The sequence below is a fragment of the Brachyistius frenatus genome, unplaced genomic scaffold, assembly GCF_029030835.1.
Source record: "Brachyistius frenatus isolate BFR_SWC_R1_liver_20210118 unplaced genomic scaffold, ASM2903083v1 Contig_21, whole genome shotgun sequence".
NCBI classification, from domain to species: domain Eukaryota; kingdom Metazoa; phylum Chordata; class Actinopteri; family Embiotocidae; genus Brachyistius; species Brachyistius frenatus.
The window spans coordinates 732,497-752,895 of NW_027210620.1; the positions used below are offsets into that span (position 1 = coordinate 732,497).

At 42.9% G+C, this 20,399-nt stretch overlaps 1 protein-coding gene across 6 annotated transcripts in view; it reads right to left on the bottom strand.

Moving 5' to 3' along the window:
* Window positions 1-1,436: 1,436 nt before the first annotated feature.
* The window catches only part of cacnb2a (calcium channel, voltage-dependent, beta 2a), a 63,117-nt gene continuing 44,154 nt past the window's right edge, over window positions 1,437-20,399 (bottom strand). For 4 of the 6 annotated variants that reach the window (XM_069696307.1, XM_069696310.1, XM_069696311.1 and 1 more), the window contains 11 exons: window positions 15,296-15,418; window positions 14,971-15,107; window positions 14,781-14,857; window positions 14,351-14,484; window positions 11,654-11,734; window positions 11,486-11,544; window positions 9,961-10,070; window positions 7,439-7,590; window positions 6,101-6,196; window positions 5,448-5,630; window positions 1,437-4,358 (listed from right to left, as the gene is read on the bottom strand). In XM_069696307.1, coding sequence (XP_069552408.1) covers window positions 3,555-4,358; window positions 5,448-5,630; window positions 6,101-6,196; window positions 7,439-7,590; window positions 9,961-10,070; window positions 11,486-11,544; window positions 11,654-11,734; window positions 14,351-14,484; window positions 14,781-14,857; window positions 14,971-15,107; window positions 15,296-15,418 — 1,956 coding nt within the window. In that variant the 3' untranslated portion in view covers window positions 1,437-3,554. Of the gene's footprint in view, window positions 4,359-5,447; window positions 5,631-6,100; window positions 6,197-7,438; window positions 7,591-9,960; window positions 10,071-11,485; window positions 11,545-11,653; window positions 11,735-14,139; window positions 14,160-14,350; window positions 14,485-14,780; window positions 14,858-14,970; window positions 15,108-15,295; window positions 15,419-20,399 lie in introns of all 6 variants that reach the window. The other 2 variants (XM_069696309.1, XM_069696312.1) reach the window with 1 other exon arrangement.

Below are 20,399 nucleotides of genomic sequence, written 5' to 3' on the forward strand. Positions count from 1 at the left end.
GTGCAAGTGTCGCCATAACAACAGTGACGACACAGCTGCCATGGAGACAGTGGATTCGCTGGATCTGGGAGCGTAGATCAGGAAGCAGCGTGCAGAAAGAGGTCATGGGAGGTATTAACAATTTAGTGTCTTCAGTAGGAGACGACTGGGACGTCTAATTAGTACTTCTGCTGCCTGCAAGCTGGTCTCTGTCTGAATCGGTGCTCGCGCCAGGAGGAAGTCAAAGAGTTTTTCAAAATAAGAGTCCATCTAAAGGAAGCTTTTGATCGCGTCTGTCAGATATGAATCAACTGCACATTGTTGACTGTATACAAATTCCTTTCAGTTCAAGTCCTTTTTCTTTAGCATTTATAAACGCTTTATAAATATTTAATACTTTATAACACACCATAACGCTTTTATAAGCAGATATGGGAACGTTTCTGAATGAAGTTATTATTGCAAAGGATTTGTCAACAATTATAACTGATTCTAAGATGAAGTATTTTATCATTTTAACTGTGTTTTACGATATTTTGTCATCTGATTTATTATCTGTTTACACAAAGAGCTGCAACGATTAAGCGAATTATCAATTGATCAAAATAATCAATCTGAAACCATTTTGAAGTTGGAGCATTTCAGGTCTTATGCGACATTATTTTTTTAAGTATTTTAGGGTTTGGACAACCGGTGGGACAAAACAAAGACGTTTAAAGCCTTCGGATGTTTTCATAAACCAAACGATTAGTGTAAACAGTCCCAGGAGATGTAATTAAACCGTTATTTCTGCTCACAGTACGGCTACATCACATTTTTATCATGCATTAATTGCATGATCATGTGCTGCTTAGGAACGATAAATGTGGGGACTTGAATCAAAGTGTCACCACTGATTTATTCGGTGCAAATTGAACTGCGTGTTCACCGGATCTGCACACGGAGCATAATTCATAGACGGTCTCTGCAGTGCACAAACATCTGGCCCGTTCTCCTGTCACGCAGCGTTTCGAGGACCTTCACCGTGACCTCGGCTCAATCTCTCCCTCTCTCCCTGGGAATACCACCAGGCTGTTGTTGGTCCAACGCACGCATCTGTCTGCATCCGTGCATTTTTCTTTTTCTTTTTTTTTGTTACTGTATGTCGGGGCAGAGAGCTGATTAAAATGGCTGCTCGACTCGCTGTAGCACTTGGAAGATTTTAAAATGCGGAGATCAAATCGGCCTGCTCGTCTGTTTTGAAAGCAGCCGCGTGCGGAGAAGCGGCTTCCCATTTCCGATGCATCCCCTCAGCATCGTCGTTCACGTAGGGGTTGCCATGACGACTCAGGCCGGTGAGTCTACCTCAAATTTTTTTTTTTTTTTTTTTTTAAGAGTTTCAGATGACTATTTATAGACACCGCTTCCCTCCTCTGTCTGGGTCCCTCCGACAAAGCACACATCAAAATCTTCTCCCGTCATGTCAGTCCTTTGTTGCCAACTTTATTCTTCATATTTATGCATTATGTACATACACATGTACACTGTTATAAAATCTGTAGTGCTACCAATGTAGCATAGAAATGGAGGTTGTTTTTTTTTTTTTTTTTTTTTTTATAATTACAATTGTCAGGCAAAAAAAAAAAAAAAAAAAAACAAAGAACGTGAGGGGATGGTGTGTAAACAGAAGGGGCAGAGCGCGTGGACTCAAACCGAAGATCAACTTAACTCTCATTTAGATGAGTATCACGACTTCACACGTGACGTGACGGAGCTGGAAACTCCACCGCTACGCTTCAAATAGATCCCGTGTGTTCGTCCGGAGGGAGGTGAACGGATGGCAGTAAGATAAAGAAAACAACTTACGTTTATCTGGTAACCGTAGAATTATTTGAGTTTGTTTTGAGAAAAAAACAACAACGCATATTTTAATTTTTTTTTTCTTTCGCGTGGAACAAAAAACAACAACAACAAAAAAAATCCTAAAAATTAACATTCGGTGAACTACGAAGTGGGACTTAAACAACATTCATTAGAAAAAGGGGGTCAGACTTAATAAAACCATGTCGGAGCTTTGGAAACAGACCTACAGTAAGTTGTAATGTCATATCAAATCGCTTTCACCTGAAACCAACGTGAATCAGTAAAAGTGCAGAATAAAGGGTGTACCAATGTTATAAAATGTTTCTGGACCCATTACAAAGAACAGTACTGCATCTATGAGAGGAAGTTATTGTCGAACTCGTTTGTCTTGTAAGGCAAGACTAAGGTGCGCCTCGAAGGAGGCATAAATATGTCGGAACCAAATGTTTAAAACTGTGGACGCAGAATTAAAAAAAAAAAAAAAAAAAAAAAAAGGAACCGAGCGGTAAATAATGAACAGAACATCAAAAGGAGTCGTCGGTTAATTTGGGAAATACGCAAACAAACTTTCTTGCTGGGGGGGTTAAAATCAAAACCTCTCTCATGCAAAGTAATGTGTGACACATGAAGCTACAGCGAGCAGCCAGATAGCTAAAAGTGAGCTTGTTGTTTTTGTTTGTGGTCGCCGTAGAGATTGGACAAACGGGATATGGTCATGAATGAGCATACAGAGAGGCGTTGGTAGATGTTTTTAACCTCGTGCTGTGCTCATCTAACATGCTGCTAGCCGTTCACTTCATGTGCAGTACGAGAGCGGTGTTGGTCTTGTTGCCTGCGCTCACTTTATTAGGCACACCTCGCTTCAAATGAAGGCAGTATAGCACAAGAGTCGAGCAACAAATGTTTTAAAACTGTTTTACCGATTCAGCTTTATGGTTATTTTCAAGGCTGCAGTTTGTGACGCTGTTGAACTATAATTTATTCCCCTAAACTATTGCTGATGTTACTTGGCTCACCCTCATCATTATAAATAGGGCGGACAAAACAATAGAGACTGTATTAATTCAGCACGATTCGACAGCATCGCAGACCACAACCTGCAACGTGATCAAGAAAGTTGAATAAAGACCTGTAAAACGGATCATTACAACCTTCGCAAAGGGAGGATTCACTGCAGGACTGTTGCCTTCGATTGCACTAGTTTTCGCTCGGTGTACCTAATAAACTGGCAAATGAGCGTCGGAAGTCGAAGCAAGCGATGGCGCGCATTTCCCAAACTGCCGAATCCATCCTGCAAATACAGCATCAAACTATGTTGGCTGGTCGACCCCTGCAGTAGTCCGAAGGAACAAATTATTCAAGTGGCAGCAAGCAATACAAATCCATAATAGAAACAATAAAAATAATAATGCTAATCACAGAAAGCACAGCTCGGCACAGAACAAAATTCTGCTTTTGTGTCATGCTTTATCAAACACGGGTTTAAAATATGCATATTTGAGAATATTCATGCATATCCACACATAAACGACGTCTATGCATAGATACACATACATATAATTATATATTTATATTTGTATCTACGTAATCAAAATCCTGCCATTGAAAAAGATGCAACAGCATTTACAAAGAAGTGTACATAAATAGGATGCTGTGGTTTCGGGGTATAGCAGCACGATGGGGGAACAGAACGGTCGTTAAGAGGGGAGTCCAGACGGAGCGGGTTCGGTCTGTCACTGGTGGATGTACGAGTCTCTGGCCCACTCCCCCGCCTCACCTCGCTTTTTGGGAGCCACCTCCCCCTCCCGGTCCCGCTCTCTGTCCCGGTCGTAGTAGTGATGGTGGTGGTCGCGCGGCGGCCGGTGGTGGTGGTGCGAGCGCTGCTTGTTCCGCTCGTTATGGTCCTGTTCGCGCTCCTTGGAGCGATGGTGTCCGGCGCTGTGGCCGGCCTCCTCCGCCGCGCTGCGGTGGTGGTGGTGGTGGTGGTGATGGTGGTTGTGGTCCCGGTGGGGCAGCGGCTCGTAGCGCTGCTGCTGCTGGGGGTGCCCCTCCCCTAGATCTTCCTCCTCCTCCTCCTCCTCCTCATCCTCCTCCTCCTCCTCCTCCTCTTCTTCCTCCTCCTCCTCCTCCTCCTCCTCCTCTTCTTCCTGGTGGAGGAGCTGAGTGTGTGGCTCGATATAAGCAGAGTCCTTGCTCTCTCGGCTCTCGGGGGTCTCGGAGTCCAAAGTCTCCTGTCGGGAGAGACCCCTGGCTCTCGTGGGTTGGTGGTGGTGGTGGTGATGGTGGTTGTGGTGCTCAGTCCTGGTGGAGGAGGACCGGTGGTGGATGTGCTGGGCTTTCCTGGTGGGGTCTGTCCTAAGGGGCCTCTCCTCCTCGTTGCCCTCCCCCTCCCCCTCCGCCTCGGCCTCGGCGTCGGCGTCGGCCTGGTCCGGGCTCTGGTGGTGGTGGTGGTGGTGGTGGTGATGGTGCTGGTAATCCTCTCTGGAGCCCTTCATCTCCACCAACGCTTTATCTCCTCTCTGCTCTGTACTGTTGCCCTGAGATCAGCGACACACGTCAAGTCAGCATCACAAAGACAAACCAGAAAACCACGACACCTCACTGCAAACGCACACCGACGGATTTCCACGCCGCCCTCGTTGCTTCTGCTGCATATCGTACACAATCACTTCAATTCACACCAAACCACAAAGCGTGTCACAGTCGAACGAACGAACACGCACACGCACACACACACACACACACACACTTGCTTGGCGACTGACTTTGGTCCCGGGGTGAAGATTTGAGGAGAAAAGTGCACTCCTCAGTTTCAGCCTTCGTCACACGGCCTCGCCGCACTTACCCACGCAAGATAATACATGTCAAGCTCACTCCTGCTCCTCATCAATATCAGCGTTTCCCTCATTCTCAGTCTTACATTGTGATGGCAGTGGATGGAGAGAGGGTAGAGGTAAGGGATTACACAGCATTTACAAACTAACCAAGCGACCCATAAAGGTGTCTTGTTGTTTTGAAAAATCACTTTCTAAATCGAGAAAAATTACAATTCATCACACATAAGACGGTGACATCTTTAAAACGGGAGTACGTACAGTAGTGAGACAAATACATTTGCTGAATGTCATGAATGATCGTCTGTTACACCTTTTTTTTTTTTTTCCCCTTATATTTGCATTTATACGAGCAGCCAATTAACAACAAGAATTAAATCTGCCATATATTTTGTTTGCGGTCATCTCCCATGCTTCTGTTGTGACTCGATATATATTGTATGATTTATCTAAACTATTTCTTCCATCAGCAGCAGAATTTGCTCCCTGCTCATTTTGATTTCAGCTATTATTTTCTATCCGTTTTTGTATATATTCATGAGTCATAAATCACTTTAAAAGACTGTCGTTAATTTACACTCGAAAGTAGATATATGAAGGATAAAATTAAGTTCTTGAACCCCTGAAATTGTTATTCGTTCGGAAAACAAACCCGTGAGTAAAATGTTCTTTTACACGATTGACCCAGATGTTCCTGTTCAGATTGTGCATGTGATCAAAAAATCGGATTCTGAAGTGAAATTCAAGTCAAAGGAATGATGAATCACTTCCTGTCCTGCTCGGCCCTCGTACCTGCACACCGGAGACCGGGGCCGGGCCGCAGGGCAGGGGGGCTGCGGGCAGCTTCGTTAGCAGTGAGTTCGGGGGGCTGCAGCTGGTGGGGTGAGTGCTTTTCCAGTAGGCCTCCAGGTAATCGGCCATGTGCTCACATGCATCCTCCAGCTGGTTCTCATCCAGGATGATGTCAAACATCTCCTGAGGAAGGCGAAAGGGGTGCAGTCCGAGTTAAAGGAAATGAAACGGAGACAAGGAGGGCTGCTTAGGGAAACAAATTGTCTGTAAAGAAATCATAACTGATCTTTATAGATATAAAATGTTAGAACTACGTTAGAAACAACCCACTGCCTCATGTAGAAAACAGCATCAAGGCATTAATTCAGAGAAATCTTAATCGTTAATTCCCGAAAGATGTTTGGCTGCTATTTGAGTTTAAATTAAGCCGGCACTTTCACAAGCCCGGGGTGCTTCCTTCATTTTCTAAAATAATAACTAAGCAGATTACAGAAGAACAGAAATAGAACTGGAAGGAATTAAAAAGCTTTCAAAAAAAAAAAAAAAAAAAGACTTCAGACGTGCACAAAATCTAAACCCGGAGCCAAAAACTGCAGGTTATTTAAACGTTGGCTTCAGATCAGCCATAATTTGGGTCCACTGTGGAGACTTACAGGAGGGCACTGAGCCAGCTTGTCGGCGGCCACCATCTGGACATTGAGGTGTTTGGCCTGAGACTTGCCTCTGGACTTGATGAGCCGCTGCAGCACCTGAAGGCAAATGAGGACAAAAACTAAATTAAGGCTCCGTGTGGGAAATATTCGTACTTTTACTTTTGATACTCTTAAGTGCATTAACTGATCATACTTCCAGGGATCCCACTCTTTAGTGAAATGAAAAATTCCCTGACTTTCACAGACTAAAAATTTTCATGACCTATAATGAATGAAAAAAAAAAATGGTTCGCTTTTGTGCTGTTCAGACAAAATTCAGCTACATTATTTTTACTCCCAGCAACTTGTGAGCTTTATTTAATACACGAGAATAAAATGAATGAATTTCCTCGGGCTGCCCCTGCCTGTACTGTTAGCGTGGCGGTGAACGGCTCCTTCTCCCGTGTTTAATAGATAAATAGTAGTTTTACAAACTTTTCGGTCATAGACAATTTCTTTTTCCTGGCATGTTTGCTTTCATTCACAGCAACAGGAAAAAGTCCATCTCAACTGAAATGATTGTTGAAGGAAACACGTTAAATAACAATATATGGAAAAATACTTCATAGAAAATATTACATTTTGATAAATGTTGACTAAAATTAAAATATATTAAAAAAAAAATAATCCAGAAAATGATTTAAAAAAAACCTGACTTTCCATGACTGGAATAGACTTTATAATTCCCTGATATTGCAGAAATGACATGACCGGTGGGAACTCTGTACACTTTTAAATGCAGTTTGGTACTTTCATTTTGGCTAATTAAATGAGCTGTGTACTTCTACCGCCACTGCATACACAGTTATAATAAAGCTTATACAAATACTGCCACGCTCCTGTTAAGGTTGCCTGCGGGTTGTAATTGAGAGGACAGGTGATACGGAGCTATTTATTTCACCACACTGAGTGTGATTCACTCTGCTGTCACTTTGATTTAAAGCCTGCATCTCATGCATCTTTGCTTCCCCTCATTCTCTCCGTTACCCAAATGTCTCTTTTTTTTTTATTGATCACTGAATCATGAACCTTTTTTTTTTGTTGTTGTTGTTGTTTTTTGTATCTTTACACTTGCAGAAAGCCGGAGCGATGAATCAGTCCTCTCGAATTCTCCCCGCTCTCAAAGTAGCAGCCACGTCTGACACGCTGGTGTTGAAACCACAGCCGGGGAACGTCGCCTCAGCCGTTTTCACTCGTCGCCTCGTCCTCATTTTTCATCGCGACGTACGCACGCAAGAGACATTTTTCATTTGTCTCTCGCTTTCGTCTGAGGAATCGAACGGGCTTCATTGTTCTCACCTTGGGGGAGGTGATCTTGACGTAGACGATGATGGGCGCGAGGGACGTCTTCCCCAGCTGTGACGGGTGGTTGATGGTGTCGGCGTCCAGAACCACCAGCTGTAACGTCCGGGCCAGTTCGAAAATCCGCTCGATCTCGCTCTGGACTTCGGCTGAAAGTGAGAAGCAGAGGATCGATCCTCGTTAGGGCCGGACGTGTTTGGTTATCAGTTATCGTCTTCCAGAGGAGTTTTGATCCTGATAATACGCTGTGAAGTTTTTGTGTTGCATTTGGGGCACGCGTGTAAGCCGATGTAACAGAGTTCACTGCAGCGTAGCTGATTATTTCAGATGTGCTTTTGTATATATTTGTCATGCAGTGATAAACAGTATCAGCAGTTTCACTAAGTTCGTGGAGGCGTTGGAGGTCCAGCCAAGAACATTTGACATTTTGAAATCAAAAATATGCAATTTCACATAATCTTTTGCTTATTATTACCATATCTGCGTTAAAATCTTCCCCAAATTTGTAAAACGTAGATCATGTATAATCAACACCCCGACCATTCATTGGAATGAGGAAACCGCTCGAGTGCTGCGCCTAAGTCTTCTAGTTGTAGAAGAAACGCCGCAGTAGATTGAAAGCCAACATGCCGTTACTTCGTGTCATCTTCAAATCTGTCACCTTTATAGGGGAAGTTTACAAACAACAGAGAACTCGCAGTGATTCTTCAATTCGGTTGATTCGTTTGAGATTTAATAAACAAACAAAAAAAACACCATTATTATTTCACAGTTATTTCAAAGGTTCTGGTAGTTATTTCAATCCAATAAATACTTTATGACCACAAATAATAATAAAATTGTTATATATTGAATATAGATAAACCACTGATGGACTCTGAATAATAAACAACCAGCTTCACCATCTTAGTTTGGTGTTTTAACATGCTAACAAACACACAGGAAAGCTGAGGCTGATGAAGTATCTTTAGTTTTACAGGTATGTGGTTATAAATCAAAGTACTATACACATTTTTATAATCATACTTTGACCTGAGGATGGCGCTAGATGAAAAGTTAACAGATCACCAAAGTGATTTGAATATACCTTGAAGGAGACATGAATGTCTGCACAAATTTAAATGGCAATCCATCCAAAAGTTGATATATTCCACCGTGATGCCAGCATGGTTAAAAATCGTACTAACATACTTTGATATTAATTGATTTTCTTTTATCCGTCTATGATTAAACTTAAAAAACATGTTCTCTTATTACTTCTTGTCAATCACACACTGCCCTGAGGCACAACCACCTCCAGGTTGTTCCTTCAGGCAAACTGGAGTTCAGTTATGTCTTTAAAAAAAAAAAAAAAATCTGCTTTGCATCACTGATTTGGTACATAGGCTCACGTCTTTCTTCTTCATAGAGACTTAATTATTCAAAAGACTTCATGACTTTAGGGACAGAGCTCAGAGACTAATAGCTGTAAGAGGAGTGGCCAACAACTACCGACTGTTACATCACACAGTCGCGACTCCAACAGATGACAACGTGACTGCAAAAACAATTGTATAAATATCACAGCGAGGCCAAAGTCCCAGTCTGAGAGAAATCCCAGCCAGGCTTCACAACTTCCACTCATCACAGTCTGAGGTAAACTGATAACATGAAAACATTCCAGCCAAACAGCTCATTCTTATTTTCCTGCTAAAATATGCCAGAGGGGCGGGATGATTTCGCTTGTTTCCAAAATAACATATTTCCTGAAATCTTTTAATATAACTTAAATTAACTCAGCTTCAAGTTAATGTCACTTTTGATCCCAAAAAAATATTCAATTAAAAATTCCGATGTACATCGGAAACTCTTGCTCTTTTGGCAGGAAAGTGAAGATACGACAGAACAAAACAGGACACTTGATATTTTTGGCAGTCGAATGACTAACAGACCCCATGTGGCTCTCACTTAAAAGAAAAAACATGGAGTGGATATGAATTTCCGCTCTAAATGTGTCTCAGTTTTAAATGTTTCATGGAAGAGGACAGCATGGGTGGTGATTTTCATGAGGCAGCGGCTCTCGAAAAAAAAAACGAGGCCAAAGTTATTATGTGGTGGCTCTCTGTGATCATAAAATATGACATAATACATGTTTTTCTTCCATTATACAATTTTCCGGGGACTTCCTCCTCTGCCGTGGCTGCTGACTGATGCCGGTGTTGATACATAGCAGAGATTAGCCTTGTCATCTCTGTTTGACTGAGGAATCTGTTTCATTCTGATCACATCTAAACCCCAATCAACCTCAGCGGAATCAGAGCCGTTCTTGAACTTGTTATCGTGCGTTTATGCTCTATCTTTCATTCCTGACAAAAGACACCAGCCAAGGCCACTCAGGGCCGTCCGGAGTTATCGTCACCATTGTCAAGAGTTTCTTTAAACGTTTCCTTCCTTTTCCACGTACGCTGGTCTCCTTGAAAACATTATGAATCAAAACACCAGATGTTCCCAGCCGCTGTGGCGGTTTCGAGCAAACTTACCCAAGTTGGAGCGTGTGTTGGAGCGTTCGATGATGGCGTGCTTGCTGGGATTGTTCAGGACTGAGCGTTTGGCAAGAGAGATGTCCGCCGTGACGCGAGTGATTGATATTCTGACACAAGGGACGAGAGAAGTAAATAGTTGACTTCATGGAAGCTGTAAAGTCAATCGTGCATTCTAACTGTATGGTGCAGTTTTCTTCTGTTTTCTAAAGCATAGCTGAAGTGCATCAAGTGCAATCACCACATTATTTTACAGTGCAGGCCTGCAGTGAAAACATTTAACCTATATGTCAGGAGCAAATCAATGCATCCAACCAGTGCAGTTAAATGAGATTTACCTTGATCATTGTTTAAAGTAAAGTCTTTTCTCATTGAGACTTAAATAAAAAAAAATAAAAAAAAACCCTCAAAGGTTTAAGTCAAATAGCCTATAAATCCTTTACATGAATGGTGTTAATCAAATCTGCTGTCACACAAATGTAAACATAATTTCAATTTAATTCAAATCAATTTAAAGTGTAGAATCCACATTAAAATGGTGACGAAACACTTTACAATTAGAAAAGAACATACAGCAAGAAAATACACATTTTTGGGAGGTCTGTGTGCAACAATTTCTGTAACTTTTCCAAACTGTTTAGTTACAACCCACATGGGCTTCAATGCCCGTCACAGCCGAGTCCACAGTTTGACTCCTGGCCAGCCGGCGGTTTGCTGTCGTCACATTTCCTGTCCGTCTCTACCTCGCAACTTAAATAAAGGCAAAAATGCCCTCTTACATCTCTATTTGTGAAAACTTGATTTTGGACATGTTACTAATTCAGCCGTTATCAGTTCTTGTTTGACGCGACCCCAATACTGAGATTAAGGAAACATTTCTTCGCTCAACACTTTGCTCATCAGCACTGAGAAAATGACAAAACGACTGCGTTGATGTCAAACACGTCTCACGAACTTCATCAGAGAAGCAATGTCATCCATGATGAGCGAGGAGGCCAATTCAATGCATCACCTGAAGACATTTTGTAATTGTGCATACGGATTGTGTAAACGTAATTAGCTACACTGTGAGAAAGTAAACTGTGTACTTGAGAACTGCACACAGTGCTTTAAGAATCTTAACGGTCATTAGAATCAAAACAAACAAAGAGCAGAGACGGAGAATTATTTTCAGCCATAAATTTGTTTGAAAATCAAGCATTTTAAAGTATTCTCTGCAGCTGCTGGTGGTCTGAATGGATCGTGTGCAACTTCATGGCCTCTCTGTTCTGGACGGGAGGAACGACTCAACCCTGAGTGAGGAGAACCCTGCTCTGCTCTTGGCCCACTATGGCCTATTAAGGACATGGAGAGGGCCTATTTAAAGCAGCAGCACACATCTCCAGGCCAAACAAACTTGTTACACACTCCCTCGGCTAACCTCGGGGGACAGATAAATACCAGCCTATAGTCTTGGAGAGAGAGAGGGAGGAGGAATGAGGAAGGAAGCAGCTTGCGTTTTTGAAAAAGGTCACAGCGAACTTACCTTCCCTCGAATCTGTGTTTCAAAAAGTCAAACAGTGCTTTTTGCATCATGTCTGTCACCTGCGGACAGAAAAACAATTCAGGAGAGGAAAACCGTCACAGAATAGAGCTTTCTGATAATGACAAACGCGGTCGGCGTGGTGTTTGAAATGTCGCAGCTTCGACGCACCTCGTAGCCCTTCAGTGACGGTCCAACCAGAACCACGGGCCGCATGGAAGGCACAACATCGTACGGAGGAATGTGTTCCGCCTTCAGGGGGAAGAAGGAGATGATGATGATGATGATGAAGAAAAACAGTTACACATTTATGGAGACAGAGTAAACACTCGGCATCGTAAATCACTTGAGGGGTTAGAACAACAATGAACTCGACAAGTTAAAAGCTCTGGAACATCGTGAACCATGAAACGGGACGTCTCGGCTGGCCCGACAAAAAACACAAGCGAGCTTCGATTTATAGCAGATTTGGCATCAAGCTGTCGAAATTTCAAATGAGGCGACGGTAAACGACAATATTTCATCACAGATCCGAGCGTCTCTCGTGTTATGGTTCAGATGTCACCGAATAAAAAAAAAAGGAAACCAAATTCCAGGAAAGGTTAGTCGCAAGACGGGAAAGGGGCAACAGGAGGTCAACTTAAAGACGTGGAGAGTTAGAAAACGGTTAGAAGAAGTTGCTCGCTGGTGTCGCGACACAGTGAGAGCTCAGTTTGTGAAACAGCCTCAGTTTTTAATCTCCATTTAGATATATTGCCAGATTGGTATCAGTGCAGCTACTGACCTTATCAAGTGGATTAGTACTGTTTATGATTTGACTGTTGCACAGAATATAGAATTATTATTTTTTTAACGCAAAATGGAAGAGGATTTGCAGAATGATAAATGTGCAGAGTTAGAAACCAATTATTTCTGGAAGCAGAGTATATATATATATATTTTTTATATGTAATGGCGTCACATATTTCGCACAGTATTTACAAATGACAACTGAGCCTTTGTGAAATTGTGATTTCAGACATTTTGCACACTATTTGATTAGTTGCAGCACCAATTGAAACACAAGCAATTAAATAGATATTCAAACGTCATCGTAAACATCTTTTTAGTGGCGTTGAAGTGTATCTGGTTGTTCTTTTTAGCGCTGTCTTTGAATTCACAGACTAAAAGTTACATTTCTGTGTAACTTTAGACAGAAAATATTTTTCTTTCTCCTTAAAAACTGTCTGTAGACCGCCTGTATGTTCATCCCATGAGGAAATGCCCGTCTGCCTGCATCCGACAGCGAGGCAGTGAACCCGATGCTGCCGTGTGTCTCGGGCGTCCGGCAGAGCAGCGTGTTTGAAGGATGTGCGGAATACATGTCAGGAGGAAAATGAAAACATACTGCAGGATCTACGGCAAGTTGAAGCGCTGAGCCGGGAAGCAGAAAGTGGGTTCGTTTTTTTCCTTCTCCAGCGACGAAGAAGGACTGTTGATTATCACGTAGTCGCCTTCTCATCGACTGATTGGTCACGATGCGTACGCTGCCCTCTCAGTCCGTGTTATCTTTACGATAAATGTTTCAGTAGATCCACTTAGATCTTTTTTTGTCGCAGTCTGTCTTACTCATATTCATACTCATCTCTCCACTTCTAGACGTTTGCTTTCGGTCTAACATCTGCTGCCGTCACTGAGCTTCCCCTGGGACATTGTGGGAACTGATGCAGTGATGCTGCTGCCGACTAACATGACGGTATTAATGGACTGTGCCGTGCTGCTCAAATACTTTCAATAGTCGTAGTTAACCCTGAATTACATGACGAGTGTAATCACGGGGGGGGGGGGGGGAACGATCAAACTTTGTCTGCCTGAACTGGATGAATTGGCAAATATTTTTTATCATGAAAAAAAATATTCCTCTTTATGGAGTAAAGACTGATAAATTTTTTTTTTAAAAACTGTAACAAACTGTATTTATTTCTGCTGTCACTGATAAAAAAAAAAAAAAAAAAAATTGGTTTATAGTTATACTGTATATTTAGGCTTAAAGGAATAGTTTGACAAGACAAATTTGGATTTACACTTTGTGTTCTTGCTGAGGGTAAGATGGGAAGATTAATACAAATCTTCATTTCTGTCAGCTCGACCTTAGTTTAGCAAAAAGCTTGGAAAACATTTTAAAAGCCAGTCTGGCCCGCCGTAGGAAACAAAATCTGCCTTCCTGCATCTCTAACGCGCTTTAAATAACACCTTACACCTTTCATGATTAATCCATATAAACAATTAATGAGGGGTAATATGCCAGACAATTTCCTTGCTGCTAGGCAGATTTTGTTACCTTTGGACAGAATGAGTTGGGCGGTTTCCTTGTTTTCAGCTCTTATGCTAAGCTTGCTCCAGCTTCACATTATTGGAAAATACAACAGCGGCATTTATCTCCTCACCTGACTCTCAGCGTTGTATATCGGCTCTCACCTATCCTGACAAAAAAGCTGGTCACACTGAGGTCTCGCTGAATCGGGATCACAAGTTCAACAAACAATCACAGACACAACACAGAGGTTTGCAGACGCAGTGAGCGGGATGAGAGGTCAGTACAGAGGTGAATCTCTGCTCGGGGAAATGTATGGCGAGCTCGTACAGTTGAGACCACAGAGGTCATCCCCAAGACTTACCGACTTCTGCTTCTGCTTAGCTGTTGTGGGACGGAAGAGGAGAGAGAAAGAGGTTAAGAAACAGGCATGCGTGCTAATAGCGGCTTGGGACAAGGGCGACGGTGTAGACAAACAGGACAGGCTGAGTGAGGCTGAGCAGCCGCGGGCGTTTTAGTCGGAGCCGTGCGGACGGACAAGAGAGGAACGGACGGTGGCGTACTCCAGAGTTTACCTTCTTAAAGAAGGGCATTCGTTTCTCTTTAGCTTGGGGTGACATGACAGTGTTTGGACTGGCTTTAGGGGAGCGCAGGTTGACGGGAAGCTCATTGTCCTCGGGGTCTAAGCCTGTGGCGTCTATGTCAATGGCTACCCACACAGACAGACAACAGCATCATCACAGTGATGAACACAGGAAGTCACAGGTGACGGTCTCCGCTTCACATCAACAGTAGCACAGAATATAGATACAACACAGAGTAAATGAGACATGTAAAAGTACAGTCATGGCATGAAGAATGTCTCCCTTACTGAGGGTAGAAACTATGAAAACAACCTACTGCATCTTACCGTCAACTGGGTTTTGCTGGTTAAATGTTTAAGAGACCAAAGAATCTATTAAGCACATAGCTGGCCTTCAAAAATTTGCCAATGAAGCTACTTACCCGACGAAGGAGGAGTAGATTTCCGTGAGTTAGGAACAACTTCACCTAAACTAGACGATGAGTTTGCTCCCAATTTACTGAAACAAGAACGATTTAGATTTTTTTTTTAACAAACCAAAGAAGCCCAAATTAATTTCAAATGAACTCTAAGCCAAAGTAAAGGACTGTGGTGCAGACGAGACTTTTTTACCTGGAGTGGAACTTTCCCTGTTTGGCTCTCTGCTCCTGGAGGATACGAGTGTTTTCAAGCTTCACTGGACTGGGGATGAAACCGATTTCACAGCCTTCTTTCACCAGGCGTCCTATCCACCAGTCATTGTTGAATTTCTACGCAAAAATAATTCAAGACATTCATCTTCAGCATCCTCATTATTCTGCAAATCATCACATGCAGCCCCGTGACCCTATTCAGGATATGGCGGGTATAGGTAACGGATGGATGGATGGCATCATATACATCTCCCCCAGTATCACGGTTGTCAATCTCCTCTCTAACTGGCAACCCGGTCGCTCACCTCTTTGACATGGAGGAAGTCTTTAGCCTCAAAGGAGATGGCCATGCCTGGCACAGGGACATCGTCATCGTGGCTCGGGCTGTAGTTGACATTTGTGCGGACAGCAAATGCAACTGGTTTGGTCTACCGGGAGGAGGAAAGGAGGAAGATAAATGAAAATGTCAGATCGTGCAACTGTACGCTAAAAAGGAAGAAATACAGTGGCATGATTTCAGAATACCCACATGAGTGTGGAGAACAGCTCCTAAAAGTTGGAATTTAAATTTTTTTTTTGTTGAAATACTTCTGCTCGTGGTGAGCTGTGATTCTTGTCTATGTGCGAGGTGTAAAAATAACTGCGGGTGAGCGATACAAGTAGACTCTGACTCATCCAGACATAGTTTAGTCTTGTCTCCATAAATGATCTGGCTGCTGCTACACCGTCTCCGTTACACGCTGAAGCACTTACCTGTTAAACTCAGAATGATGCGACATGTTAACGTCTTCAGCGAACACTGCTTCAACACCATTAGTTAAACAAGAGTCTTGTCTTGCACTTACACACGAGCAGCACAAACAGAACTTGTGTAAATAGTTCACAAATCAATCCGACCATCTTTACAATAGTGGAATCAATACTAGCCCTCCTATCTGATCGCTGCTGCCCTTCCTCTTTGGGACAAGCAATCAATCCTTGAGATAACAATGAACTATTTCCTGTGCCTCCGCAGGCTGTGACATAACCAGCTTAGACTGCTGACCGTCAACATACAGCAACTTTAAAATTTAAAAAAAAAAAAAAATCTTTTTAGACGCAGATATTTCAGCACAAAGCATGAGCAAATCCTCTCTGCCCAGATGGTCTTGATTTCTACAAAAATAAATAAGAATCACATTTTGAAAAAACTGTAATGGGACAACAGTGTGCCCGCAGACAAACACTACACTAGTTTTTGGATAAGTGTTGCAAGGCTAGAATATCCACTTAAGTCACACATCCCTTTAAGAATTACATAAAATGCTTTTGGGCATAATCTAGGAGCCAGCCTGGCGGCACTGGCAGCAACAGTTGGCAACACGGTCATGCCCTTAACCAGATTACATTTGCTCTGCCTTTGACGGAGTGACAAGCACGACAGAAGTCAAGTGAAAAGCCAAAATGAATGCACAGGGATGTAGCTTAGCGTAATCTCCCAGCGTAGACTCGACCGCTAAATATGTACCTGCAGATGAAAGAGGGCACGACGAGAGAAAAGGGTTTTTGTAACGTTCAGCTGGAAGCCTAAATGATCAGAGCGTTGATGCTATAACCGCGTTGGACTTTATACAGATTCAGAAAAATGCTTTCAAAGTGCACTCAAATCTGGCCGGCTCCAACTGGTTTTATCGAAATAGTCCCACAATCTGATTTACTCGGAGCAATCCAAAAACAAAAATGTACCGAGAGACTGACGTAATGTCCACAAGACTTTCAGTTCTGTGTAAACAAAGTGAATTTCCATATTGGTATCACGTTTAGTATAATTTAGTCAAAGAAAACTGATTTATAACAGAATCAAGTGGAAACTACGCTATATTCTTAAAGTTGCTTTACCTGCTAAACTGGCTTATCATAAGTGTACCGCAGCCAACTGTTCATCCACAGAACTACGATCAATGTCACCAGACAAAGTAGGTTGGATGTTGGACATGCGGGGTAAAAAACAGCCCTCGTCTCAAAGATAACAGCCAAAGATATGCTTCTCATCACCTCGGTCGAAGGCGAGTGTTTTTTGAAGTCGTTACCAGCAAATACTGACAAGTATTTTGGTTTAAAATCTCCATCCCCAGTTAATAATTTGTTTTATCCGCCCCCAAATGGCCAAAAAAGTCATTGCCTGGTTAAATAATCAATATCTATTGAAATGACTTTATAAGATGAGCATTTTTCCAGCAGCACTTTCCCATTCTGTCTGCCATCTTTCAAACGCACAACAACGCTCAGTGAAGCTCGGTACAATGGAAGTAATTAATCAGCAGGCTCTGGAAGAGGCTCTGCAGATGACAGCGTTCTTCATCATGGTTTCTACCGTCTTCTAATGAGTCATTGAAATCCAACAGGTGTGAAACGACGACAAGGAGCTATGAGGGATTATGGAAATAATACATGGGTGAAATCCTCCGGGAATCGTTTCCTCATGCAGACAGCAAGGTAAATATTCAATGGGGTGATGGTTGTAAGCCTCTGTATGTGTGTGTGTGTGTGTGTGTGTGTGTGTGTGTGTGTGTGTGTGTGTGTGTGTGTGTGTGTGTGTGTGTGTGTGTGTGTGTGAGACATCTCCATTGAGGAGCTCATCCAATCCAGTGTGTGCAGTGCCAGGACCCGCAGAGGACAGAGAGTCCTTGGCGTTTGCATGCACTGAGTCACATGGCTGCATGAAGGTACGAGGTCCATTAGTACACATGTACAAATGTGTGCTCACTCTGTGTTATCGAGGACTGCTGCCTCTTTCCTCCCTCCCAGCTGCTCTTCTCGCCTCCATCGATCATGGCCGGCTGTCACGTGAAGCTTTCTATAACCCTAATGACATTTTACAGACCTATAGGCAATCGCGCGCACATACATGTCCTGACATGCCACCTTGTATCACAGGTGACTGCCGGATCCGTACATAATGGCACCTGTACACCGCTGTGTCGTGTCCCTACATCTCCTGACCGAGCCCATACTGCTCGGTTGCTTCTTGCGTAACACGGGCCTTCATCATGGATGCCATATTGACTGCAGTGAGTGAGGGAGGAGGACGGAGGCGGAGGTTTTAGAGGCTTGGTAACAAGCAAGGGAGGAGGGGTAAAGGAAAAGGGGGAAAAGAGATGGACAAGAGGACAGAGGACAGGAAAGGAGAGGAGGAAGACATGTTAAAAAAAAAAAAAAAAAAAAGAGACGACAGAAAGTGAGAGAAGGAGGCAGACTAAGAATAAGACACAACATAACCAAAACTCCAGAGAAGCCCCGTCTGTAAGTGGAAACCCTGTGAAGCAGCACTGTGGACCACAGTCAATCAACAACCCACCACGCTCGACACAATATCGCATCACATGATGCATATTTCATTCGATAATACCTCTCCGTCGTCCCTGTGCTTCCACTGACTGAGTGAACACCTGCCCTTGCTGCTGCTGCTGATTTGCCATGTAACATGCCACGGCCTTTCCATTAACGGCGCCCTCAGGATCTCCTGCCATAAATCAAGATTCCCACGTTGGTTCACCTTGAATGAATTCTCCTTTGCGCTGTGCACCGGCTTCAGGCTGTACTGAGAGCATGCAAAAAGCATTATTGCATGGAATGAAGGGAACCTTAACCTTTATTAATTTAGTGTGAGAATATATTTCTATAATTAGCCAAGGTTGCTTGAGTATAATGTCCTTTTAAATTGACTAAACCATTGCTGCGACCAGTTTCTATTTGCTTGAAGGGGAGTAGGAGTGAATTTATTTTTTATTTATTTATTTATTTTTTTTTGTCAAACACCAAGTCCCATCTACATTAATTAAATGCCTTTTAATGTGTTCACTGATTCAAAAAGTTGAACTTTATATTGCATCCATGGCTGCTGGTGTGTTAAAGGGACAAAGTAATGTTTAAGAGAGCGAGAGAAAACTGGCTTCATCAACGATAGAGCAGCTACTTCTTTTTTACTGAGGTAAAACTCAGGTTACTGAGGGCCTGACAATGTAGACATTACACCCATCACCTTATCCTTAATCATATACAACAAAAAGTAGGAGAAACACTCATTAGGTCCTTAGGTAACCTTTAACTTGAATGGTCACTGGTCCTGAAAGTATCAGAGCAACCTGTACAGCTACCGCTACTGTGAACGGAGAGCAACTCTTCCTCACAACGCTAATTAATTAATTTCATGTTAAATTATGATAATAGACAAAGTTGGGAGGTTTGCATAAGAAAAAACAACTGTCAAAATCAAAGCAGCGGCTCAGATATCCCAACTTTTTGTCTTTAATATGGGTGAAGCCCCAAAAACCCTGGCAGCTACACTTGACACATCGCCAGGCTCCAAGTTCAAGTCAAGATGACCCGTCACATTATTTTGTGTTTATCGAGGCTAGACTGGCAGTAGATTCTTTCAGTGCTTCGTTTAACAGATTTTGATGTGTAAACTCAAGTCAAGTGCTCATTTCAGGGCCAATTAGAGGCAGACAGATGGTGCTTAATATGTGTGTCCATGTAAATACATACGAGAAAGTAAATTATGTAGAATTATCGTGACGGGCATCAGCCCTGTCCTCACTGCTCACAACTACCAGTGGTACGTAAAGGAAGCGATTGTGAATTGCTCCCCATAAAGGCTCACATTCAAGATTGTGCACTTCCTCTGACCCCGGCCGGCTCTCTCTCTCTCTGGTGGCCAGACCGCTGAGAGGCTATTTTTTTAATATTTTTTTTACTGGTCATCTGTCATGTAAAATGCCAGCGGGGGGAAGGGGGGGGAGATTTATCAACGCTAGGTTATCTATAAAGTCAACTTATCTTTTTTAATTAGAGAGCCAGAGAGAGTGACTCTGGAAAATAACAACATAGATCTGCTGGGATGATCTGTCTTTGCCAGCTAAGAGCTACCCGGAGACACAGCGCAGGAGGAAAATGTCTGCTCAAACGGATGGATAGCCAAAAGCTCACGGCTCACAGCTAATGAGCAAACTAGCTGTTATAGACACCAAACACCCAATGAGAGACAGTAAACCCATTTCTCAGACACTTGCTTGAATTAATATGCAAAAAAATAACAAAGAAGAACACCATGAGCTACCCAATGAGCTGTAAAGCAGGAAGGGAACAGAATGTGCACTGAAGATAGCAGAATTATTTCACAGATCAAAGGCATAAATCTTTACAGTGCCAGCGATTTGAGCGATTCTGTGGAAGCGAGCTCTGATTGCAATTCCTGTCGCGCAAAGGCAAGCCTGCTCTGTCGTGTGTGCGTGCGTGTGTGTGTGTGTGCGCGTGTGTGTGTGCGTGTGCGTGCGTGCGTGCGTGTGTGTGTTTGTTTATATGCTGCTAATTGTGGCTCAGAGCGGAGCAGAGCAGGCGAGGGCTGGCTCTGATAAACAGTGACGCTGA